General features: G+C 40.0%; 1 protein-coding gene across 3 annotated transcripts in view; it reads left to right on the top strand.

The window, feature by feature from the left end:
• The window catches only part of dock8 (dedicator of cytokinesis 8), a 61,526-nt gene that overhangs the window by 9,987 nt on the left and 25,546 nt on the right, over window positions 1-25,993 (top strand). For 2 of the 3 annotated variants that reach the window (XM_034091963.2, XM_034091964.2), the window contains exons 3-27: window positions 3,356-3,531; window positions 4,006-4,077; window positions 4,780-4,891; window positions 8,870-9,079; window positions 10,003-10,088; window positions 10,945-11,011; window positions 16,932-17,081; window positions 17,225-17,305; window positions 17,483-17,645; window positions 17,796-17,932; window positions 18,309-18,402; window positions 19,028-19,190; window positions 19,805-19,922; window positions 20,534-20,604; window positions 20,814-20,958; window positions 21,158-21,259; window positions 21,407-21,502; window positions 21,747-21,981; window positions 22,572-22,730; window positions 22,830-23,005; window positions 23,355-23,447; window positions 24,351-24,446; window positions 24,967-25,116; window positions 25,392-25,505; window positions 25,682-25,837. In XM_034091963.2, the coding sequence (XP_033947854.1) occupies window positions 3,356-3,531; window positions 4,006-4,077; window positions 4,780-4,891; window positions 8,870-9,079; window positions 10,003-10,088; window positions 10,945-11,011; window positions 16,932-17,081; window positions 17,225-17,305; window positions 17,483-17,645; window positions 17,796-17,932; window positions 18,309-18,402; window positions 19,028-19,190; window positions 19,805-19,922; window positions 20,534-20,604; window positions 20,814-20,958; window positions 21,158-21,259; window positions 21,407-21,502; window positions 21,747-21,981; window positions 22,572-22,730; window positions 22,830-23,005; window positions 23,355-23,447; window positions 24,351-24,446; window positions 24,967-25,116; window positions 25,392-25,505; window positions 25,682-25,837 (3,222 nt within the window). Of the gene's footprint in view, window positions 1-877; window positions 1,151-3,355; window positions 3,532-4,005; window positions 4,078-4,779; window positions 4,892-8,869; window positions 9,080-10,002; window positions 10,089-10,944; window positions 11,012-16,931; window positions 17,082-17,224; window positions 17,306-17,482; window positions 17,646-17,795; window positions 17,933-18,308; window positions 18,403-19,027; window positions 19,191-19,804; window positions 19,923-20,533; window positions 20,605-20,813; window positions 20,959-21,157; window positions 21,260-21,406; window positions 21,503-21,746; window positions 21,982-22,571; window positions 22,731-22,829; window positions 23,006-23,354; window positions 23,448-24,350; window positions 24,447-24,966; window positions 25,117-25,391; window positions 25,506-25,681; window positions 25,838-25,993 lie in introns of those variants that run through there. The other variant, XM_034091965.2, reaches the window with a different exon arrangement.

The raw sequence follows: 25,993 nt of genomic DNA, 5'->3' as shown, positions 1-25,993 counted from the left end.
TCAGCTGACAGGGTTTGAGGAGGAGCACTTGGACCGTCCATCCCCACCCAGCTTGCAGCATGCAACAGGGTTAATCTTTAACCTGCTTGGGAAATGGGTCAGTGCCTTGGCTACCGACAGGCACTGGATGGGGCCTGCTTACCTTGCAGCTTACACAAGCACATCTTTACTATGGCTGGATTTGGGATGCGGGAGAGGGATTTTAATACTATAATCTCCTGGATGATAGTTTCCCATTATTCAGCAGTCACGTCTAGCACATGGATGAGGGAGGGATGTTTATTGCTTCACTTGTGACGCGGATCACTTTGTTGATTACCACAATTCTCCCTTTTTATTACTCTCCTGCTATATTTAGAGAAAAGTTGATCCGTGTATTCGGTTTAATATACAAATTGAGAGATTAAGTTATTTTTTAGCGTGTGTGCAGTGCCTGTGTGTGTGTGTGTGTGTGTGTGTGTGTGTGTGTGTGTGTGTGTGTGTGTGTGTGTGTGTGTGTGTGTGTGTGTGTGTGTGTGTGTGTGTGTGTGTGTGTGTGTGTGTGTGTGTGTGTGTGTGTGTGTGTGTGTGTGTGTGTGTGTGTGTGTGTGTGTGTGTGTGTGTGTGTGTGTGTGTGTGTGTGTGTGTGTGTGTGTGTGTGTGTGTGTGTGTGTGTGTGTGTGTGTGTGTGTGTGTGTGTGTGTGTGTGTGTGTGTAAGCAGCGAGCATTTGTGTGTGTCTGTAGTTTCAGTTCCTGTCTGTTGAAACACCGGTTGATGGAGGGACGCCTCGCTTGATGTCACTTCCTCTAATGTCTTGTGGTTTCCCCCTTTCAACTCTGAAATGCAAGGCACTTTGCCTGAACGCTACAAAACTGTTGTCAAAACATTTTGTGGGTTAGAAAAGTCAGACTCAACTTGAACATTCATTCTGATTCGCTATAAACCCTTCTTCCACTTTTGGTAATGCCATTGTTTCATCTCACATCTGCTGAAGTTCCTAGCTTCTAGGAATATGAGCATCATTTCAAAGAGGATCTGTGCACTGCGCTGTGGCTTAGTTTCAACAAAAAGCATTCAGCGTCAGTAGGTGCACACTGTAGGTTCCTATATCCGGAGTGCGCCATTTTGTACGCTTCCTTTTTTTGGTGCAGTTTTCCGTTTAAAGCAGGGTAAGTCTACAATCTCTGGATGAGTTCAACTGTAGTTTATTCAGACAATGAGATGATTGTTAATCTTAATTGTCTTTTAACTTTGTGATTGAAGTCAAATGGGTTTGCATTTTGAAAGAATCTTGTTTCTCATGACTTCTTTACATGTCTGTTTTCCGTCCCTGCTAATGTTTACCAATGTCTTTGAGAACAGTGATGTTGGTAGGTGCATGGATTTTAAAATAGGAATTGGATTTAAAGATTTGTATTTTTATTTATTTATTGTGAGTCTGCACAGAATTGTCTTAGTTGTTGATTACAATGCTTCCTACAGGTAAAAAACACCATTCCCCTAAATAGTTGCAAAGGCATCACTTTTATTATAACCAATGACCAATAAGATGATGGCTGTTGTTTGGCAAGGAGAGGTGGTTTTCTTGCTGGCAACTCTCATGATTCCACAGAGCAGCAGGCGCTGATCAGAGGCATGCATAGATTTGCATTCATTTGTTTTTGTTAGCCTCCATACCAAACAAGAAAAAGGGGCCATGCTACAGTGATTGTTTGAACTGTGAGGCCAGGGAAAGCTTTTTTTGTTTTGTTTATTTTATTATTCATTTTAAGAAGACACTGACATGGTTTCAACAGCCATGACCATGAACAGTTAAAAGAACATCCAGAATAACACAGGATTTATTTGTATTTCCTCTTTGGTACTACGAGGCATGTAGAAGCACAAAAAACCCCAATGTTAAAAAAAAAATAATTAGGAAATACCTAACTGCCAGGAGAGAGGCACTATGGTTTACGCCTCCTGTATATAAGGGAGTGGTCGGTTTCATCTACAGTGCAGACCTGTCATTTAACATAATAATAATACATTTGGTTCACCTGGCTGTCTGTGTATTCGTTCTTGTGTTGCATGCTAATACTTACGCATGTGGTACAATTGGCTCTTGATAGCTCAGCAGAGAAGATACACCTTAGGGTGAATTGATGTGCAAAAACATGTCTGTAGGCAAATGGAATTTGCTCGGCTTTTAAAAGTTGAGTACTGCAGTGACTCATCGTGTTGCTGTAGTCATCTCTCCCCCTCTCTGTGTTCATATTATGTGATGTGTGTCTGCTGTTGGCCTGTTTCGTTCTCTGTATTCTTCTCTTTTTCCCCTCTCCGTCTCCCGTACACACACTTTCTTTTACATTCAGTCTTTCACACACTGCCTGTTTGTCATGCAAATACCTGTGCAAGATTAAAAAAGGTGTATTATTCTTTTTGGATAGTGCCTGGATCGTCTCTGTCCTCCAGAAGTAGCTCAACATATACAATGCTTCCTGTATGTTCATGTAATTATAGTCATTTCGAAAATCTTTCATAATTGTATTGTGGTATAAGTTTATTCTGAAGCTACATTAGCTACAACCTTCTGACTGTAATCAGATCGGTCTGCCCAGTTTGATGGCACTCTTCACAGAAACACCTGCTCCATGCAGGTCCCTTTTGTGGAGCCAGCCGGGCGTTATCTCATCAGTTGTTTTATTTTTTCAGCAAGCTCTTCCTAATGACAACAAATCTGTCTGTTCCTCCCCTTTAAGTGCACCTTGGAGTTTGTCTCATGAGTGCACTGATGATTTGAACAAAATGTACTGATTCCAAGACCCAAATGAGAAATGACAATGTCAGCCTTTGTTACTGTACATACAAATGATTACAGCTTTGCCTTTGATCTGCTGGAGCATTGGGGGCTGAAATATATTCTGCCTAAAAATAGGTTCATAGAAAAAACTCAGCCTGCTGTCTTACGCAAGTTTGTTCTAGTTTCTATTTGCGATTGTGCTCCAATCTTTTGTACCTCTACAGGTAAGATGTATTGGAAAATAGTCATGATTCAACTTGTTTGGTCCCATATTTCCTCTCTTCATTTGTTTTCTTTGTCCTTGCCTCTTTACTATGTGGACTGTAAAAACTCCTCACATTAAGCTTTCCCAAACTAATTCATCTATTTCACATTTTTCAAATATTTTACCCTAAACCTCCTTAGACCAATCTGAAGCAATGCCTTGATTTATGCCATTAATGCTTTCCTTGTAAATAATTAATATCCAACTTCCTTTTCACCCACTTAACTCTTTTAAACTACAAATATAATCACCCAAAGCTTCATTATATCATAGTATTTGGTGCTGTGTGTCCTAATTCTTCATTTCCTCCATCCCTTTATTCTGCAGCCTCAGTCCTATGAAGCAGTGGAGCCCTTAGACCTGGAGGAATTCCTGATGTCACAGCTAAAGAGTGGAGACTCTACCCTGATGCAGGAACTTGGAGACTTCCCTGAGGATGACCTGAAGGTGGATCAGGTGGAGAAAGAGTGCCGCACTGCGAGACACTCTGTCCCTGAAGATGGGTGAGTCACAGGATATCTGACATCTTCAAACTGTGCAGCTACCAACTTGAAATCTGAGTGATGGCGAGCTTCTTGGCAAAAACATGAACAGAAAGATGCATAAAAGTTACTTAATCAGGAATAACGAAATAGGGAAAAGGATCAGAAGCATAGCTAAATGATTTTGTTATTTGGCATACATCAGGTGTACAAATACAAATTATGTCCACTAAGTTTTTAGGAGAATATATGAATTTGCAGAATAAGAAGAAGTTACAATCTCAGATGAGGCATTTTGTAAATGCCTTCAGTGTTGTCAGTGTAAAGTTATTCTGCTGTCCCTTAGCTTATTCTGAGCATTCACTTGTCCCGCACCTTGACCATGAGTACAGATTAAGATAGAGGAGGAATTCAAAGATTTTCGTTAAGAATGTTTGCCCTTGTGTCTGCATGATAATGTGTGTCTTCTTATCCTGCTTGTCCTTCTCTTCTTAGACTGGAGTTGGATCCTCATGTGAGAGACTGCGTCAAAAGTTACATTCAGCCGTGGCTTCTGGTCTCGAGAAGGTACATTTTGCTGTGAATAAACACAACAGTTACAGAGTGAGTTTTTAGGACTCTCAGAAGAGCAGCTGCTTTACATGCCATTTGGTTTCACATAGAAACCCTAACATTACAAAGGTTGATCTATATTTGGAGTATACAATTTAGAAATAGTACTCCAAGATGTACTCCAAGCTGATGTATTTTTAAATTAAGATCACCAAAATCACAGAAAGATGCCCACGCCGGTATCTTAGCTGTCACACTGCAACAGGTGCCAACTGCTTCAAAAGTTGAATGTGTCTGTGAAACAGGAAACGCAAGGCCTGAGAGAGCCTGATAAAGATTAAACACTGGGCTCGCCTGTCTGATACAGTGTAGTGCTCGCTCTCTCTCTCCCACTCAAACACTTGCATGCAATACACACACACACACACACACACACACACACACACACACACACACACACACACACACACACACACACACACACACACACACACACACACACACACACACACACACACACACACACACACACACACACACACACACACACACACACACACACACACACACGCTGTGACTGTGTTGCGTAATGCTTTTGTTGTTATCTGGTTTGATTAGAAGTGCAGAGGTGTATCAGCTGTAACATGCATGTTGTTTTTTATATGTGTTCAGCTGTCTGCTTCTTTGACCTGGTGTTTGTGTGTTGTGTTTGTGAAGGTGCCAGGGCGATGGCTGGAGTGCGTATTCGGAGCGGGAAGGTCTACACAAACTCCTTCGGAAACAAACCTTTGAGTCCGACGTGGAGCCATCAGACAACCAACCGAAGCCAGTAAGAAGCACAAACAAAGCAAACACACACAGTTACATTCTGACTGTTTGCTACCTAATAAAGAAGAAGTGTTGCCCTCTTCAGAGCTGGTCTTGTGCAGTGTGGCGTGCAGCGTTGCCACATTGAAACCATTCCTCACTTTGCTTCTTCTGTCACTTTTGTCCTCAACATTTCTAAAGACCGGTCTTGCTGCTGTTGTGTCAGTCTGCTACTATGTAGGAGTACTGTTTTATCAGATCTTTCTATACAGTATGTGCTTGTTGTTAACAGTGAGGCATGAAATCACCCGAGTAGATTTCATTCAAGTAAGAACAAACAAAAGAAAATATTACAGTTCTCTTACAGCTTAGTAGCTATAATATTATCTTTATAGTAGTGCTGTCAAAATTATCGCGTTAACGGCGGTAATTAATGTTTTGAATTAATTGCGTTAAAATATTTAACGCATTTAACGCATGTGCAGAATGGCCCGCCCCATACATGCCACCAGTGGCAGCGCCAGGGTATGGCTGGGGTAGGCTACACCCATACAAAGAAATGGCTTAGCCCCACCATGAAAAATGATGTTAAAGTAAGCAAAATAAAGTCTGCCAACTCGCGCGGAGTAAATTGCACAGACAGCAGTTAGTAAGATTGATTTCAGTAGCCACGGGTTTGAAAACTTTTGTCACGTAGTGATCGTCTTCTCAATAGAACATCTTTGATAACGGCGTGGTGTTGTTGCAGGAAGTCCCGACGGAGAATACTTTTGCTGTAGTACAGGGCAGAGCCATATAATAGTAATAATATGGCTCTGGTACAGGGGTGCACATAACTAGTACGCAGGTTATGTGCTTAATCTGAAATGCGTACCGTCACTTGTGTCACAAAGCGCATTTGCGTACCGACGTACTTGTGAAGCTTTTCCAGAAGGCGGTTAGATCACCGGACGACAGAGTCGGTCTCCGTGTGCACAGACAGGGCTGCTGTTAACGTCGGTCTGTACAACGGAACTGCCAAAACTACGCCAACCGGCTGCGGAGGGAGACTCCCCCCCCCCCCTTCACTGGAGAACTGCGCTAAAACAGCTGATCACAACGTTCACACTCTGTTGTCACAAGTACTCCACTAGCCGCCCCCCTCTGTCGACTTTCCTGAAGTACTCCCCCGTTGATAGAAATCAACACGTAATGAATTAAGACCCCACGGTTTGATGATTGATAGGTGTGTTGGTTGTCTTTCATTTTGACATGCGGAAAAATGTTATAATAAACATAGATACTGTATGTTAAATTGATATATCCGCCTTCTTTCATTTATCTTTCCATTCCCACAACAATATACATAAATAAATGGCATATTTTGGACATAGTTCGAATGGTGATTAATCATGATTAATTAATTTTTAAGCTGTGATTAATCTGATTAAAAATTGTAATCGTTTGACAGCCCTACTTTATAGATTTGAAGAGTCCAATTGTAGAGAAGTAGATTTACATTTTGAAAAATACCCTTTTTAATGCATAGAAAATGTTTGCCTTATAACATTCACTCATATGTGAAGCTAGTGCTAGCAGTGGTTACCCTACCAGCACCTATACTCCTATATAAGAATAGTGTTCCCCTTTTTTGTAAATTGGTTGAAAATAAGAGTTAAGATGCATATCACATAAAATATTAACAAATAAAACAGCAAGGTACAACACTTTAATAATGAACTTTGCAAGTGCTGGTAGGTGAAAGCCAAGCTATTACACCTCTGTCACTTAAATAGTCTATTGTCTTTTGCTCTATACTAGATTTTCTAAGGACATTAAGTGAGAGCAGTATGGCAGTACATACTGATCAAGGCCTCAGAGAAACGACAACACTGGCTGTGAAATGTGAGGGAGGAGTGGGAAACTGGGGTGGGGGGTGCTTCAATAGTGCACAAAACAGCATTTTGTTATTCCTATCACTCTATCCACTATGGCTAGGATCTTTCAAGTTCACTCAGATCTAAATTTGAATATCAACCACTAACTCTCATCCCCTCTTTGTGTTAAGCTAGACAATCTGTGAGAGGTTGTGGTTAAATATGTGGTATTTATTTGTTTCTTTATACACTGCACCGTTTTCATATAAGTAGCTTTTGTCTGTGTGCCTCATTCCTCTACTTTCATTACGGATACCTGCCTCAGTAGTCGACTGACATTATTTCGAGCCAAGTTCCCATCCTACCTCACTTCCCTCTCTCTCTCTCTCTCTCTCTCTAGCTCTTTTGTCTCAAATTGGCTAAATCTATTGCTCCCAGCATCGAGCAGTCCCAGCCAATCCAAGTCCCAGTCAGCACCCACTCCCAGCCAGCACCCACTCCCAGCCATTCCTCACCACCACCCAGCCTCACCAGCCCCCTCCTGTACCCCCATCCTTTTCAATTCTGGTTAATCACCCAAACCAAAAGACCCTTATTACTGCTGCGGGCTTCCCATGAGCTGCATGCCAGAAAGTGACAGTGAGGGGAAGAACAGCACTATTGTCCCTCAGTGCTTATTGGGTCTCTTCTGTGGTCCAGTCTGTTTTCACAATAATCTCATGTGATGGTCCTTTGGAGCCCTAGGGAGCCCTTCCCTAGGATGTAGCTCCACCAGGGTGGAAGATTGTTAGTCCTTGCCTGTGGTTTAAGAGCTAGGATGTGAGACTGATGGATGATGGGAATGAAAGAGACAAGCAGGATGAGGCATAGGATCAGTGAGGTTATGCCCTGCCCTGTAGCTCAATCTGAGTAATTCCATATTGTGCCAGTGCCAGCACGAGAGACCTCTAATTTATGGGCAGGATGATGATCGGGGCATGTTAATACCGTTAAATGGGAATCTATCTTTGTCGGTTTTTGTACTAGACAATGGACAAGACAATTATAAAAATGCTCGCAAAAAGTATTTGTTGCCTTTGCTCACCTTTCCCCCGAGTGGTCACGTATGGTTTCTGTTAATGTAGTTAAGCATGAGTATGAAATTGAACGGAAAATGTACACCAGGTACAAGGAGCGAAGCAAAACATTGTTCATGTGCACATACCAGATCCTAATCATTGCTGTTGCTGTAAGGTCACTGGATGTCAAACAAATGCAGCATCTACCAAACATGTTTTCCAGAACTGTTGTGTCTGCCGTCATTTTTGCCAGTCATTCTTTGAGCCTGCTATAAAACTATGTTTACATATCTTGATCAGCTAATGTTCAATTGGTAACTCATAGCACCATGTTGTATGTCAAAATTAAATGGCCATATTTCCTGCACTGTGTTTGTTGTTATGTATATCATAATGAAAACACAGCAAGGACATTTTATTATTTTTCAGCTAATAAGGGAAGCAACTGCTGAATTGTTTTTAAATAGCACTTTACTCTCTGGAGCATAGCGAGAACATGAACATTAGTATGTGATGTGTGTTCCCTGCATTAAGTAAGCCTTGATCAGGCAAAACACAAGAGACAGTCATTGTCTCTACTCTCTAGGCCAACTGTCTAGACAGTCTAAACGCCTATTAGCTGTTTGTTAAGTCTGCTGAGAGCATACTATGGAGCCTGCATGTTTAATGTTTCAGGAAAAGTGCTGGAATTACATTTAGTTGTTTTGAACATTGAATGTAATCAATTAATGGGAGAAGGTTGGAAGATTTTAAGCCATGTGGGAAAAGGACAATGGGATTGGCAGGTATTGGTCCCTTTTTCAGTTTACTCCAATAATTAAAATAAGATTGTTTAAATGGAGGAAAAACAGGCTTTGGCCAAAAATCCATTTATATAGTATTCCTTACCCTGCACCCATTTTCTTTGATGTCTCTCTTAATTAAATCCTTCTGGATATTCTGCCTTAATACCCCCTTATTTTGCTTATCCTTTGTCTGTCCCCATTGCCCCCATCTTTCCCTTTCAATGTCAACCCCCACCCTATTCTCTTTATATTCTAGAAAGAGAATACAACCCCTTACCCCTCTCTTTCTGTTTTGCCCCAGGTCAAGTCCCCCACACTAGCGGGGCTGAGTGATGACTCTGGTCGCACACTGACCTCCTCCGACTTTAACTTGCGGTGTTTGACCCCGGACCAGAGGGTGGAGGGGCTTCTGGCCTTCAGCAGCCATGAGGAGCTGGACCGCTTCAACCAGGAGGCCCGGCAGAGCAACAGACACCCTGAGCTGTTTGCTCTGTACCCCCCCGCCGACGAGGTGGGTACTCACATGCTGTAACAAACCAGTGCATGCATGCATATGGGAATGTGTGGGCTAGTGTTGGTTCCTGTCGTACCAAAAACACAGCCGGTGGGTCTGTGTTTTTTTTGTGATTCATTATGCTTTAATATAAAATGAGTTCCTTAAATCATAAAACTCTTCTCTTAGTGTGGTTTTATTCCCCAAATGTGAAATATTAACAACATTACAACCTCATGTTAAATTAGAGTAACTTCATAGTGCAGGAAAGAAAAACACAATTATTTTTGGTACTTAGAAATACAACATGACAAAAAGGATCACGAGTTTACACTTTCATTCCCTGTAAATGGATTGTTTCGATTTATTGTTATTGTGGGGGAAACTTCTGTGTAGCAGCAATGCAGTGGGAGTCAGCGACTCATGAAGGAGACACGGGAAGAGCAGGAGCTTTGATGTCAAACACTGATGGTTTATTTGGAGCTTCGGCCGTAGAATTCACATCACAAGTCCAAGAGCCAGAGGTTCTGACTTCACGGTAGAGTTGCCATGTCAATTCTGAAGAACTCTACCCCAGACCCATGTATTTAGCTAGTTCAGAGAGAATCATCAACATGCTGCATAACAAGATAAAATCATAACACCTCTATCAGCTGACGCCAACAGGCAGGAACAGGGAGACAGAACACTGAGAGCACAGCAGCCAAGGTTACAGGTGCGTGTGCTCAGTCAGGACAGTTTGAACTGATAAACTGGGTCAAAGTTATGGGCCTTGGAAAAATTTCACCAACAGTTATTACTTGACAAATTATTTTCCATTCCATTTAACTTCCTCTCGATTCATAAGCACCTGTGCATCTTGCTTAAGATCCTAATGCTTGTCCAAATGTAATAACTCTTTTTGAATAGTTCTAAAACACGTCTCTGCTATTGTGTTCCAGGAAGATGCGGTGGAGATCCGGCCCCTCCCTGACTGCCCCAAAGAGCACACTGGGGACCGCATCATGATCCGATGCCAGGCAATCAAGTAGGTCATACATTTTCATAGCACTGTGGGAGGGGGGATTTAAACAGCCGCCCTAAGTTGGACAAGGAATCAACAGTTAGCTGTTTTAAAGGGAAATTATTCCAACACCCCCTTTTTATGAAAATGACCTTTTGCATAGCATTTATCATACAGTACATTCTTGTGTGTCAAATCTGAGCATGACATAAATGTTTGAGTAGTTGTTTCAAAGCTGCTTGCAGTTGATGTGACGGACAGCGCAGTGTGGGAGGGTGGAGGAGTTCTGAGCAAATGCTGTTGTTCTTCTCCAGAAAACACCGTCCCTCCCTTTCTCTATGGGATTTTGTCTCACTCACTTTTTTTCTAACACACACACACACACACACACACACACACACACACACACACACACACACACACACACACACACACACACACACACACACACACACACACACACACACACACACACACACACACACACACACACACACACACACACACACACACACACACACACACACACACACACACACACACACACACACACACACACACACACAGAGAGTTTCTCTGCCTTTCACTCTTCATCTCACTCGTACTTCTTGAAACCCATAAAACTGCCAAATATTTTTGTTGAACTCATTGCTCAGCTTGAAGTGGTTTGGCAACAGCCCCCCTATCTTTTAACCCTCAGTTCAGTTCAAACATTGTACTGTCACTTACTGTAATACATTTGGTACAACAATAATTTACAGGAATAGAATAGGAAAGAAAAGTACAGTGTAGGGAAAAGTCCATAGTACAAGAATGTTAAATATTTGTCTCTTTTGCCATTATTGAATTACTAATTCCGTTTTCCTTCTTGGCTTCATAGGTTTGAGATTGAAATTGAGCCCATGTTTGCCACTATGGCCTTGTATGACCTGAAAGAGAAGAAAAAGGTACGTTCATTGAAGTCCTTACAATTTTGTACGTTATTTCTAATGTTGACTAAAGCATGTTAATGTATGAATTATTTTCTTCAAATTTGTGTGATATGTTCACCTTGTGACATCAATGTAGGACAACATTACAAAGCACTTACAATACAATAGCCCTGCTTTGGACAGGCTTTATGTGTGTTTGTGGAGATGGTCAGTCTATGCTCGGCCTTCTTGGGGCCCCATCCAGTTCGATATATGTTTTTCTGAGACTCTTCACCTTGCTATATTACATAGTTTTGGCATGTTTATTATTGTTGCAGCAGTAATTCTGACAAACAATGGAAATAATAAATAAAAGTGTTTCCTATTAAAGGCACAACCTGTGTAAAATTGTAACCGAATGGTATTAAGCATCTTAGAACCTGTCTGTCAAATGTTTATGCTGAATGGAGCAATTTAAACAATATTTATATGGCCAACATTTGATGCAGGTTCATAGGCATGTGTTATAGTGCAATACATTGAACTCTAATTGTGCATGTGTGTGTGTGAATAGGTGTATGTGAGGCTAATTGTAAAGTGCTTTGTATAAAAGATAAGTCAATAAGTCAATTTACTAAATAATACCATGTTGAATGTCATTCGCTGTGGGGGAGGGTTTGTTTTTGGTAATGCAGCAAGAGGAAGCATCTAAAAATATGATGACACATGTCAAATAGAGAAATACTTTGAAGTTAACCAAAATTAACATTGACCACAGCTAAAGTCTTCCTAACTAACTTTAGGACAACGGCTCGATTTGGTGTCACAGAACTTTGCAGTTCGATAGATGATATTAAAATGAAAGTCGTGTTTAAATTATTTTTGCTTGCTTGTTTCATGCTGGCTGTTGCATGATATGTGCATCCCGTTGATGCAGGGAGGTCTGGTAGTTTATTTTGGCAGTCAGCGCGGCGGTGAGGGATCAGTGTAATCTAAAAGGTATTATGTCTCATCGTCCTCGCATATTTATGCCCCTGGGGGGTCCTCATGTTGTGGTTCTATCACTACTTATACTGTGTCACATTTTCCCAGTCAACAATTTTGAGCCATGGCTGTTTGTGTGTTTTCTGTGGATTTACACAGCTGGATAGTTTTTGGGGTGAAGGGGCTGGAAGGATTTAATTTGTACTTTAGTGCTCACGATCTCTTAGATGAGACCAGGTTTTTGCCACCGGCCTTGCCCCCTTCTCAGCACTGACCAGCTGCTTGGAGCTTGTCTCCAGGACGAATAGCTCCTCAGGGCGAGAAAGGGGGAATTAATGCCCTTTATGTTTGAAAATAGAATGTATATAAGCTGGTCTTGGGATAACACAAGCAGTATTAGCGTTATATTGTATGAAATATGTTTCCTATATGTCAAAGAGTTAGCTGTTCTGTATCCAACAGACGTCTGTTCATTAAAGTGGAGCTGAAGTGTCAGATTGTCAAAGAGTATTTAGCTTAAGATCATTAATTGTATAATGTGTTAAACTGAAGACTGGTCTTGTGGAGCTCAATACAACATCCTGCCTATTAAATTGAGCAGATCCTGACTGTAAAAGGGCGATAAATGTGTGTATGTCTGAGTGAAGGTCAAACTGCCAAGCTTGTTTTGTCAGTTACATTTCAAGTGGAAGTTAGAAGCATTTGTACCTTTGTAACTCTTACCCATTTATCACTGAAGCCTTCATTTCTTTACTTTCTTTCCCTTTCTGCCCTTTTTACGATAACTTTTCTCTCCAACTCGTCTCCTCAAGAGTGAAATATTTGTATTCACTGACATATTTCTGCTGCCTTTTTGCCTTATTTTCTCTGTTTCCCTGCATACCTTTTGTATCTGTATCTCGTGGGAATTGTGTTGCTATGTATTTGTATGTTTTGTTCACACACAAGTTGTTTTTTCACATCTGGGGAATCTTCAGCAGATGTTTTTGTGTAGTTCCATATAATACTCTTGTTATTATTCATGCTTCTCTGGTCTATCAACCAAGATACTGACATGATTTGATCGTACAAGTGGCCTACTTTATATTAACAGACAAGAACAGACACATTGTTTTGAGTAAATACTGTACGACGTCACATATAAAGAAAAAGGTAGACTCTTCTCCAAGTTTACAATAGGCGTTAAGTAATATCTTCCTTGTTATTGTTCTACAAGAAGAGGCAAGCCTTGTTTTGCTGAACTGTGACTGCATCTTGTTGTGTCAACACTATGAGGGATTGGACGTTTTGTAAAAAATACAGTGGTAGGATACTCTTTAATAATCACGTAGGATCATCTCTCAGTCTGCCTGTTGATTGGTTTACAAGCCATTTCTCACTCACTATAGCAGGGACTCAGTTAGCAGAGCAACACTCTTGGATTCATGGCTCTTCATTGTCTGTGAGAATGTAGCTGAGATGTTCATTTCATTTGGATAGTTGTTAAAGGTAACACGATACATTGGTAATTGCTGATCAGTTGCTAAGTTGGCAACAATGTTGTGTGCTGCATTAGAAAATGTTAAACATTTGCTCTGGTCACTATGGTCTGTGTAATGATAAAAAATGCTATTACATTCCTCGTGTCTCAATGACGCCAGAATCAGTGTTATGAAGATTGACTTTTGACAAATGAATGTCATTAGAATTTTGTATGAATGTTAACAGATTGAACACTTGCCCTTTGTTTGTCCTATTCATGAGAATATGAATTATAATATGCTGTTTATTTCAGCTGGCTTTGATTATTTAGATGTCATTTCTGTGATTCCAAGAAGTCATGTAAGAGGTGGACTCCTCCACTCCAGTCTTTTAAAGAACTGTCACTCTTGCTAAGTGTGCTTTATTTTGATGTAACCGTCATTTGGACAGGAGTTTGACTTTCTAGCTTGTTAGACCATTTTTAACAAAACGGGTATAAAACAAACCATAAGTGATAAACCTAGAATACTTTTCAAATGTCGGATATATGTTTTCATGTAATCGTTTATTTGAACAGGGACAATGCACATTGATGAACACTTTAATCAAATAATGCTTCAAATGTAAATATGCCGGATTTGAGCTTTGAGCTAATTTACATCCGTAGTCCCTCACATACAACATATAAGAACATGACATTTATAAACATCGCACAAATAAATACATGATATGCAGGAAGAGCATGAGCAGCATATACAAGCATTTACCACATGGCGGTACAATATAGCAGCAACGACATATAAAGTGCAAGAGAAGATAAAAGAGCTACATAAAGTGCATTTAGCGGTGATTGTACGTCTGTTTGTTTCTCAACCATTCTTTTGGTTGACCTTTGAACCTATTGAGGGTGGGACAATCCCGTATCTCAGTTGGGAGGCTATTCCACAATGAGCTGCCTTTAATGGAGAGGACATTTTGTCCAAAAGTGGTCCGTCTGCCGTGGACTTCACAGCAGGCTTGGAATTTCGTCATTTTAGGGGCAAGGCCATTTGGCCTTCCCGTTCACATTTTTTTTAAGGGCACAAAGGCCACATGACAGGGCACAAAGGCCACATGACAGGGCACAAAGGCTGTTTGGTTAAATTACGCTGGTCAATCAACATGACTGAAAAGTGTAGCACTAACATCAACACCAGTCGTTTTACAAACGGCTGAATAGCAATAGTGTTTCTTAAACGTATATGTTAAGTTCAGCCATAAACCACATAAGTCAGTCAGGGGTAGACAGTAAGGGTAAAATTGTATTGTCACTGGCCCCACCATTGTAACCACTGGCCCGGAGCATTCGTCCACCAAAAAAGAATCGACTAATAATGAAGAAAATTAACACATTTGTTGCAATAATTTTAATAACATTTTAATCATCAGTTCTTCCTCATTTTCCTCAATTGTTCATATTTGGTTTATTAAAATAATGATATTGTGGTCATTGTTAAAAAATGTCTGCTATTATTATGAGTATTATTATTTGTATAATGCACTTTCTGCCTTCCTGTCATTAGGAGTTAGACATGTAATGGCTATGTAGTAGATTAGATTAGAGCCTTCATTATCCTAAACTGCTGGGACATTTCGCCAATACCTTTATATTGTCTACTCTTCACTTACTTGTCAGCATAGGTCGGCATTGATGTACAGAGCCGACAGAATACCTTGTTTATATTGCCATCATATTGAGAGGTGCAGCCAGTGACACGTCCTGAAACCAGGAAGTAAGCTGCTGGTTCCCTCCACAAAAAGCAATGGAATTTCTCCACAGGGTTTTGGAAAATAGCTGGAAATAAGGTCTGTGGAAAACAAACCTGTTTGATAAATGCACGTTTTGTTCAGCCGGATAATCTCCACATGTCTACCCTACTTTTATAATGTTCGAATCATAAATCGAATCGATAGATTATAAAAGGGTTTTAGGACGCGGCACTGCAGCCAACTCCCTGTCACTCATTTAACTCCTCCGGTGACTTTCTTTTATTAGAAGATTGTTTTATGCCCGGCGCTTGGCCGGTTACCGCTGGTATTAAAAACATTTTGGAGAATGGTTAGGTGGCGCGATAGTCTGTAGTGAAGAAGGAGCGCCCTCCCGCTGTGCTCCGCAGCAAACAGCTGTTTGCTGCGGAGCACATCGCGAGCAGCAAACAGCTGTTTGCTTTCCCCCCAACAACGACAACCGACTCAAGAAACGCTATGTTGTAGCGTTGATAAACGAAACAATTTAACTAAATTGCTAGTCAAAATACCAATACCACAGGACATTTTTTTTTACTTTTGACAGGGGCACAAAGGCCACTTTGGCCGTGAATTGCATTTTTTTTAACAGGGCATCACGGCCAAAGTGCGGGGCAACCGTCGTGGCCGTCGTGAAATTCCCACCCTGCTTCACAGTCTCCTCTGGTTTCTGACCTAGTGCAGCATCCAGTGTGTTTTTTGTGGGTGAATTCCCCTAAGGGAGGGGAGGCCAGTCCATGTAAACATTTATAAATAAAGCACATACTTTTAAAAGACTTAAAATTGTCAAAACTCAAGACATTGTGTTTTTCAAGGATGGTACAGTGGTGGTATGAATTTGGCTTTCTGTCAAACACCTTGATAGCTCTCTTGTACAGCTGTTCTATCAGTTTAAGGTTTGTGGCACAAGCAAACGACCAGTTTGTAAAACAGTATTCAATGTGGGATAGAATCATACAGTGGAGGTATGACTTTGCAGCATTGACAGTTAAGAAGGGTCTGATTTGTTTAAAATGTTGCAAGTTGAATTGAATGGTATTGGATACTTTCTTGATATGTTTCTTAAAAGTCAAGTTCGAGTCCAGTATGACTCCAAGATACTATATGATCAATTTTAGACATGTTTGCTGCCAGAGATCAGCTTTGGTGTGGTCAGTGTAACAGAGCAGAATGGGTGTTTCCAGTGAAAAGGATCACATGACACCCACTAGGCCCGACCCGGACATATGGCCGTGCTCCTTGCCTGAGGTCCTTAGGAAGGGAAGTAGATGTATGTAACGTCCCGTAGGCCAGACTTTTTCTTTTGAAAAAATTTGATTGACAGTAAAGAAAGAACGTTTCCTGATTTCACATACAGTTCATTGTTTCCTTTTTGTTCATCTCTGTCACTAATCTTAAAAAGAGAACTTCAGATCTTCTTCAGAAAAACATAAATGGATGATGTACTGTTTGCATACACTTTTAGAAACTCTTTTCATGGAATTGTGTTTGATTCTGAATGTGAATGTAAAGAAACAGTATTTGGTTTACATGAAAGGAGTGTCCTGAACCGTTTTTTAAACTGATTCACTGAATATTACATTTGACATTTTTTTTCCTTAGAGGTTTCGTGTTTTTGTTAGATATTCGATGACGATACTGTCAAAAATAATGCATGTCTTTTTTTAGTAAAAATACATTTGTCTGGTTCTGGTTCTCAAAATGTTTCCCCTTTGTCTACCTCCAGATATCAGAGGACTTCCATTGTGATCTGAACTCAGAACACTTGAAAAACTTCTTGAAACCTCACACTGCACATGTGGATCAGTCTACTCTCGCCAGATCTGCCATCTTCTCCATCACCTACCCTTCCCCAGATATTTACCTCGTCATCAAGGTTTAAATAACTTAGCTGTGCACCATAATTTGTTTTAGACACCCTGTTTTTTAATTAAATGTTGCCTTTGTATCTCTTGCTCTTGCTGAACATATTCCCTATACTGCAACTATGCTAACAAATGATGGATTCTTGTGTTTTAGATTGAAAAGGTTCTTCAACAGGGAGAGATCAGTGACTGTGCTGACCCCTACATGACACTGAGGGAATGTGACTCTGCAAAGGTAATGTTTGCAGAGCAATTATTGTTGTCACTAAACAGTCAAAACACAAAGAAGATTTTGCCTTTTACCAACCTCATTTTAACATTTTCTTTAAGCATACTATGTTCCTATAGTTGAAAGCATTTATTGTATATATTTTAAAAATATTACTTTTAATAATTTTATTTGGTCTTTCAGAACAAAGACAAGCTTGAGAAGCTGCGAGGTCAGGCGGAGACGTTCTGCCAGAGGCTGGGTCGATATCGTATGCCGTTTGCCTGGGCAACCGTTAACATCATGGAGGTCATCTCCACTGCTACCATAGACCGTGATGTCACAGACTCTGACAGCTTAAAAGGAGGTGTGTGCTTGTGTGTGTTTGTCCTCATGAAATGGCTTTGTTTGACAGGAAAACCTTGTTGATGACTTTTGTGTGCATTTCCATCCGATAGAGCATTTGATAGCTGTGTGTGTATCATATGACCCGTGACCTTTACACTTTGTTTTGCAGGTAAATCCAGCAGCATTGACCGGAGGGCACAGCTTCCTAGGAGGAATTCTGAACGTTACAATACCATTGATGATCAATGTTGCAACGTTTCTGGCTTCAAGCCTGCCACCATCACTATCAGCACCATCTTTAAACAGGTCGGAATGCCACGCCAACAAAGAGAGACTCTTGTTTCCTTCAGCTACGAGATAACGTGTAAAGCTATTTCTTTGAGACAAAAGATAAAGTGTAAAGTTAGTTCCTTGAGAAACAAGATGAAATGTAAAAGACATACATGCTTTTGCTTGAAGCCTGGCCTTTCATTCTTTGATCAAACATCCCATTCCATCATGTTCTAACATCATTTCTGCCTTAAAGCCATGACATTGGATAAAGATAATCTATTGTCAAGCGTTGACTTCACTCTTACAACCAACTATAATATTTATGTTGGAGGCAAAGGCTTATTATGTGTCTAACTGTGCATGTGTTTTTCCATGTGTGTGTGTCTTTATGTTGTTGTTTGTGTGTCAGGAGGGGGATCGTTTGAGTGATGAAGATTTGCTCAAGTTTTTGTCTGAGATCAAGAAAACCTCCAGTCCACAGAGGAGAGTCAAGACAATACCAGGTAATTTCTCTTAACACATCTACACTCATTATTTTATTGTTTATATATATATATATAATAATCCTACTTAATGAAAATAACGATTATTTGCATTCTTGCAAAGGATTTGAGAGGATTTATGCAAATCTGATATTCGTTTGTTACATATAAAGTCATAGCAGCCAGTTAGCTTAGTCTACAGACAGGTCAAAGACTGTTTTTTCTGCACAAAGAAAAAGTGTAGAAACAAGGTTTAAGGGGAGGTTATTGGCCAGACAATTTCTTGTATTGTTGCCCTGACTGCTTGATGTTGCAACAAGCTGCGACTCTCGGAAGTTACTGCACCTTGACAAGAAATAGCCCAATACATAAACCCATGTAAACTACAACATGTAGTTTTCACACTTGTTTAACAATTAAACTATTAAGATATCAATTTAGTTTTATGTTCTTCTGCTAAGCTAAGTTAATCATCTCCTGGTTGTTGCTTTATACTAAATGGTCAGACATGAGATTGGTAATAATCTTCTAAACGCACTCTTGGGCAGATAGCGCTCAAGATTAATTGCCCCAAAAATATAGAACTGTTCATATTCCTTTTGAAAGGAATTTGAAGACATGACATGACGTATTTTGTGTTGTCCAGGTTCCATAAAACTGGACATGTCTCCAGTCCACGACACGCCACTGGCCTGTTTGTCCCCTGAGCTCATCCCTCTGATACCTGTGGCTGAGAAAAACATCCGGCCAACCAAAGAAGTGCTGGAGTTCCCATCCAGTGAGGTGTATGTCCCTCACAACATTTACAGGTGTGTACAACAAACTCCTTTTACTACTGTTTCACATGTATACATTACATTGTTGTAATCTAAAGTAACTCAACACTGTGGAAGGAAGCTCATGAGACTTAGAAACAAGGATTTGAAAAGCAAATCATTTGTAGCTCTAAGGAGAAAACAGGTTTGTTTCTTAGCACTGACTCTGAAAGGCATCAAGAACAATCATGCTGTACTCATCACTCAAGAGCAGCTCTTTTTAGTTTTGTGCCTATTTTTAGTTATTTCCATCCAGGCTAGCTTCGACGTTGCCTCACAGTGTAACAATGAGTAGGCAGCCTGTTTGAGCAGAGGTTTAAAATCAACAAGTTTAAAATGGCTTGGCTTGTAACAAAACATTAGTTGCATCATGTGTGAACAAGTCCTCTGCACTGTAATTATGTTCAGAGGAATCTGTGGTATTTCCCTGTAGTCCAGGTTTCCACAGATTACAGTGTCGTATTAAAACCTCAGGTTACAGTAAATCACTGTTTGTCTGGACCTTTCTGTGACATGACCGTCGCCTTACCACAACTAGGTTGCTGCACGCATTGTGCCATCTCGTGATTTTAAATGTATTAATTACACATTTCTCTTTGTCAATGTAGGAACCTGCTCTATGTCTACCCCCAGAGGCTAAACTTTGTCAACAGGCTTACATCAGCAAGAAACATCACCATCAAAATGCAGTTTATGAGCGGAGAGGATACAAGCTGCGCCCTGCCTGTGAGTGCAGCCCTTTATGATCTGCTGTCTAACTTCACTGATATAACAATGAAAGTGATTTTGTCCAAAGTCAAATTATTTAAACCTAAATTATTACATACAATGAGGTTAAATTCCCTCTTTGATTTTCCCTATTGTGTTGCAGTGGATGTATAGTAAATAAAAGAGGGAATTGTGCACTACAAATGCTTTTACTTAAAAGATATTCACTTGATTAGACTTATACTGAAGCCTTATATTAGCTTTATATACACTTTTGAATTCCATTTTGAGGACTGTGTATATTGGCGCCCATCCTTTACATTGAAAGTGCATAATGAACACATATTTTATTGGCTGGTTTGAACAGGAGAAATTATTAAAGCAATTCATATCTGATTCACATGGACAGATGACTATTGTTTTTAAGATTGTCTCTAAAATTATGTGAAATGATCCGTTTATTATATTCTGTATGTTTTGAAAACAATAATTGTTTACAAGAGAAATACACTGTCACTGCTTTAGATGAAATGGAGTCTTCCCAGATGTGTTAAATACATTTTGTGTGGTTTAATAGATGATCATTGAATCTATAAATTCATGTTTTTTCCTCCCCTATCAATTCTCAGGTCATTTTTGGGAAATCAAGTGGCCCTGAATTTTTAAAGGAAGACTACAACCCTGTTACCTACCATAACAAGCAAGTACCCATTACTGCTTTACATTACATCGTTTGTGATGATAGCTCATACAAACAGTTTGGGTAATCTTCTTTATCTTATTGTCTCCCCTGTGCTCTGGCTCTTTGTTTCCCCCGTCTTCTCATCTCTCCCCCTACATCCTTGTCCTCATCCATCCATCTTTTCCTTTGTGTGGGTCCTTTGTTACTCCCTATTTCCCTATCTTCAGGTCCCCAGACTTCTACGAGGAGGTGAAACTGGCTCTTCCAGCCCGTCTGACAGAGAGACATCACCTGCTGTTCACTTTCTACCACATCAGCTGCCAGCAGAAACAGAACCAGAGCGGCAGCTGCGAGACGCTCATAGGATACTCTGTGAGATTTTGTCCTTTGCTACCCAACCATTCTTCTAAATGTAACACATGCAAACCAAAATGTTATGTAACCAAACCTGCAAATCAAACCACAGCTAAAATAATTCATATTTAATGTGAATACAAATATATTTATTGACTACTTAACTGAGATTACTACATAACTCAGATTACACTTTTATTGTTCAATTTTCACATAGTGGCTGCCCATGCTGAATAATGACCGACTGCAGACTGGTCAGTTCTGTCTGCCCATCGTCTTGGAGCGATTGCCTGCCAACTATTCACTGCACACGCCTGAGGTATAGACATCTGTTATGTTTACATTAAATCATTCTACATGTCAGACTCTTGCCACTGTATGTGAAGGAGCAGACTTGTATTCTCGAAAGGACATATTGAAGACTGAACACGTACATGTTTATAATTCCTGTGTCTCTGTTTTGTAGAAACTTCCTCCACAAAGTCCTCCAGTCAAGTGGATGGAGAGTCACAAAGGACTTTTCAACCTCGAGATCCAAGCCGCGTCTTCTGTACACACACAGGTGAGTAGTGGTTGCACACACGAGCACAACAACACAATGACTGTTTTGCTTACCTTCTCTTTCTCCCCAAGTCTGTCAATGTGTAAATGTCCAGTCTGCTTTAGTGAGACATACACCCTTGAGTATTACATGCACCCTGTCTTGTTACTCTTGTTTCTTTGTATGTCTCATTCATTTTCCTCCTGTCGTTTCTTACTCTCTGCTTTAACTACATTGTAACAAATCATCCCTTTGTCTGTACCAGGACAACCACCTGGAGCGGTTTTTCACCCTCTGCCATGCTCTTGAGGGAGGAGCTACATTCCCGCTGCGGGTCAGGGAGGAGAAGATTGCAGAGAACAAGCTGGAGCATGAGCTGAAGCTCAGCATTATCTCCCTGTCCTCCTCCAGACTAGAGCCTCTGGTCCTCTTCCTCCATCTGGTGCTGGACAAACTCTTCACCCTCATCATGCAGCCCATGGTCATCGCTGGCCAGACCGGTGAGGAGCTGTTGCTGCAGAGAAATGGACACACTATTTGTTGCAAACATTTTGTCCACATTTTCTCAAACTTAAGTAATATTGACAGACATGATACTTCTGAACAATTATTGAACTTCAAAATCAATTTCACAAGTTGGAAAAAAAGAATTATATTGGGTCAAGCATTGATTGTAGGTTTTTAACTAATGTTGTTTTTCATTGTTAATATTTTCTGTTTAATGTGTTTGTATTTAAAATGTACTATTATAAAATGTTGGTAATGTTTGAAAAAAAAAAAAAGTATATAGGTATACATCTAAAAGTTCTACTTCTTTCTAATCAACAATACAACAAAACTTGACTTAAAATGCAATAAAACATCAGTGAATGTTTTGGCATATACATTTTCTGTCAATTAACTAGTAGATTAAAAATAATTATCTAAGCACTAACTTATTGTTTTTATATGCAGCTTTCTGTAAATCAGTTTTAAGACCAGGAACAATATTGATTATTTGTTGATGATGATATTTTGGATGGTATTGTGTCTCATTCCATGACTGATATTATAGCTCTAACATTTTTGTGTGCATGTCTGTTTCCCACAGCTAATCTGGCCCAGATAGCCTTCGAATCAGTGGTGTCTATTGTCAACAGTCTTCATAATAGTCAGGAGCTGATCAGGGACCAGCAGGGTAGGAACAGCCTCTTGGCAACCTACCTTTACTGGGTTTTTCGTTTGCCTGACCCAGAAGCACCGAATGCAGGTACTGTTATTATTTATTTTGGCGTTTTTTCCTTTGATTTGCTATCATTGCCGTAGTAATCAACAATATATTTGTATGTGTTCATGGACCTGTGTTCAGATTTAGGGAGTATACCATCTGCAGAGAGCCGATACAGCACCATGGGTCGGGCCGCAGCTGCCACAGTCGGCTCTATGCTTCTTGAATCCAGAATCCGCAGCAGCAGTAACCCTGACATCCCCGCTCCACACACTTCTGCTGAAGATGCTGAGGTCAAAAACATCCTCTCTTTCAAGGTATGGAGGTTTTCCGTATCAAATCTCCTGAAATATATCCGTAGATCCATTAGGCAATATGGTTTGTGTCATATAAATTCAGCTCAGTTGTGAAAGCTTTTTAAGGGTAATAAGCATGGTTTTAAAAGGTATACGATCTTCACTTAAAGTCTTTATTTCACCAGGCCAACATAATGCATGCGCAGTGCAATATGTAGATTCCCTGCCATGCTTGCAAATCCACACAAAACAGTCATTTGCTATTCATCCCCACAGTACATTAGGTATTTTAATAGACCACTAGACGCCCACTCTAATGAATGCATCCATCACGTTCAATGTGATGGAACCTGTGTGTTTCTTCCTCCAGGGCCACAACATTCCAGGCAGCCGCATGTCCACCATTGTGGACTTAAACAACCACCAGAACTCCACAGGAAACACCAGGCCCTCCAACAGAAAGGTACTAATGTTCTTCCCACAACCATGGTATGTTAGAGAACACACCGCAGGTTCCTGAACATAGTTTGGAAAACCTTGATGCAGACATTTGCATATTAATGAGAATTATTAAAAATGTATTGATGTATTCTATCCAAATGAGATTGAATATTCACATATCCAAACAACATTATACAATAAATGTTTAGCAGTGAGGCTCAATGAGGTTATATGCTTTTCAGAGAAAACTGAAGAGCATATAAAGGCAAGAATTCCATAACATGAATTACTCAAGTTAACATTTAGGGAGTTCAACCTTTAAAATACGCCTTCAATAAAGAGGAACGTTTCTGTACTGTAGTCTAATTTTTGAAATCAACACATTTAAGTCAAATTAAGTACTGTGTTGGTTGTAGAATAATATATAAATAAATACATATATTTAATGATAGTTTTAGCTTGCAATGCTTGCATAGTAACTGTGTATATGCACACTATTCATTTTAAATGTAGATGCACTACGTTGACATATCATTGGCTGGTTATGTTTGCTTTGTATTGGTTGTCAAACAAAATGTTTTTTCTGTAATTATAGATAACTTAAAGAGAAAAAAAGTACTTCTTACTATAAAAATTGGTCCTGAATTTGACATCAGTGAGACTCGAAACATCTTACTGCACAGTTAAACACAGAGCTTCACGCCACCATTTCCCTCTTGTTACCACAAGGTGGCAGTGTGACACCGAAAACGCCAGTATATCAACAATTTTCCTGTTCAAAGCTCAGCCGGTATTTCTAAAATTAATTCATATTGATATTCAGTATCATTCTTACAGATGCTCTATTTAAAAAAACATGCTTATTCCATTAGCTACCAAAGGGAGGCTGTTTCTCACCAGAGTCTGTGTATTTTCTGTCTTGCAGCAGTTTCACGAGGAGTTGGCCCTGCAGATGGTTGTCAGCACTGGGGTCTGCAGAGAGAATGCGTACAAATATGCCTGGTTCTTCTTTGAGCTGCTGGTCAGTGTGCTTTTCTATGTATTTCCAGTGGGTGGTTTTATGATTGACACTTAGCTCTATGAGAAAAAAGTCTAAGACTGCTTAGGGTGTTAATGTATGAAGTAATAAAAATGACTCGCACCGAACTCGCCATGACCTTGTGGCCACACACCTTAAAAGATGGATGAAGGTTTTATTGTGTGGTGAACAAAAGGGCATTTTAAAATAAAGGCATTCTGTAATATATCAAGCCGATGGACAATGTATCACTCTTTTGGAGGTTTTGAAGTATATCATCACTCACATTCACTCTCATCCTTTCAGTTCATCTCACTTATTTATATTTTTCCTTTAATAACTTCACTACAGGATGCTCATTTTTACTTACAAAAGGTATCTTTTTTTGATTTGAATGAAGGGTGATTAATAATGAAAACTCACTCTTATATTAACTTCTATTTCCATAGTTTTCCCTCTTTTGTTATCATCCGGTGTTTCACATTTATCATGTGTGTGTGTTGATGTGTGATTGCTCAAACAGGTGAAAAGCATGGCTCAGCATGTGTCTGAGCTGGACAAGCAGAGTGTCCCTAGGAGAAGCCGTTTCTCTGACCGATTTAAAGATGACATCACCACCATTGTCTCAGTGGTCACAGCTGAGATCGGGACCATCCTTGTAAAACAACAAAAGGTTAGGAATATGATGATCACAATACATTTTGCTCATCAATATTTTACTCTGTAAGAAAAATACAACCCCAAAACTGTACACTTTGCACTTCCTGTTCTCCTGGGGTCTGTAGAGTCAGTTTTAGTACATTTTGTCAGTGTCCTCCAAACAGGGAATTGGAAGTGCTTATTAGATGCCTGTGTGGAATTAAAAGCTCAGCTTGCACAGTTGGATGCCTGGCAAGATCCAGTCATTGCAGCTTACTGATGTTTTTCTGTTGATTTTTGTTGTATTAGGAAGTAGAGCAAGCAGAGAAAGTCAACATCAGCCTGGCCTTCTTCCTCTACGACCTGCTGTCTCTCATGGATCGAGGATTCGTCTTTCAGCTGGTGAAAAACTACTGCAACCAGGTAGAATAACACTGAACACAAACCGAAATAATTCATATATATATTTTTAAATAGAATAATTCAGTAAGTGGGAACTATTTTATTGAGTTTTTTTTACCTTGAGGGTTAATGTATTTCTTCTGAAATTATTATCATGTATTCATTTTGAATACGTTTTTGCTCAATATCCCCTCTAGATGTCAGCTAAGAGTGTGTCAATGCCAACATTGATCAGCATGCGCCTTGAGTTCCTGCGAATCCTCTGTAGTCACGAGCACTACCTCAACCTGAGCCTCTTCTTCAGCGGCCCTGCCTCCGCTCCTGCCTCACCGTGTCCCTCTATCACCTCACAGGTCTGCACACTTCTCAGGCAAAACCCTTGTATATTTGTAATACACACATTCAGGTGATTGGTACATCATTGAGAGTAAATACTTCAATCTGATATAGTACAATTGTGGCAAGTCATGTTTAAAGCCCTATGTGTGTAAACGGTTTGTTTCAAAAGG

Source organism: Pseudochaenichthys georgianus, chromosome 9, assembly GCF_902827115.2.
Source record: "Pseudochaenichthys georgianus chromosome 9, fPseGeo1.2, whole genome shotgun sequence".
Lineage (NCBI taxonomy): Eukaryota > Metazoa > Chordata > Actinopteri > Perciformes > Channichthyidae > Pseudochaenichthys > Pseudochaenichthys georgianus.
Note: the sequence above shows the minus strand (reverse complement) of the source record. Positions and strands in the feature narration are given on the sequence as shown.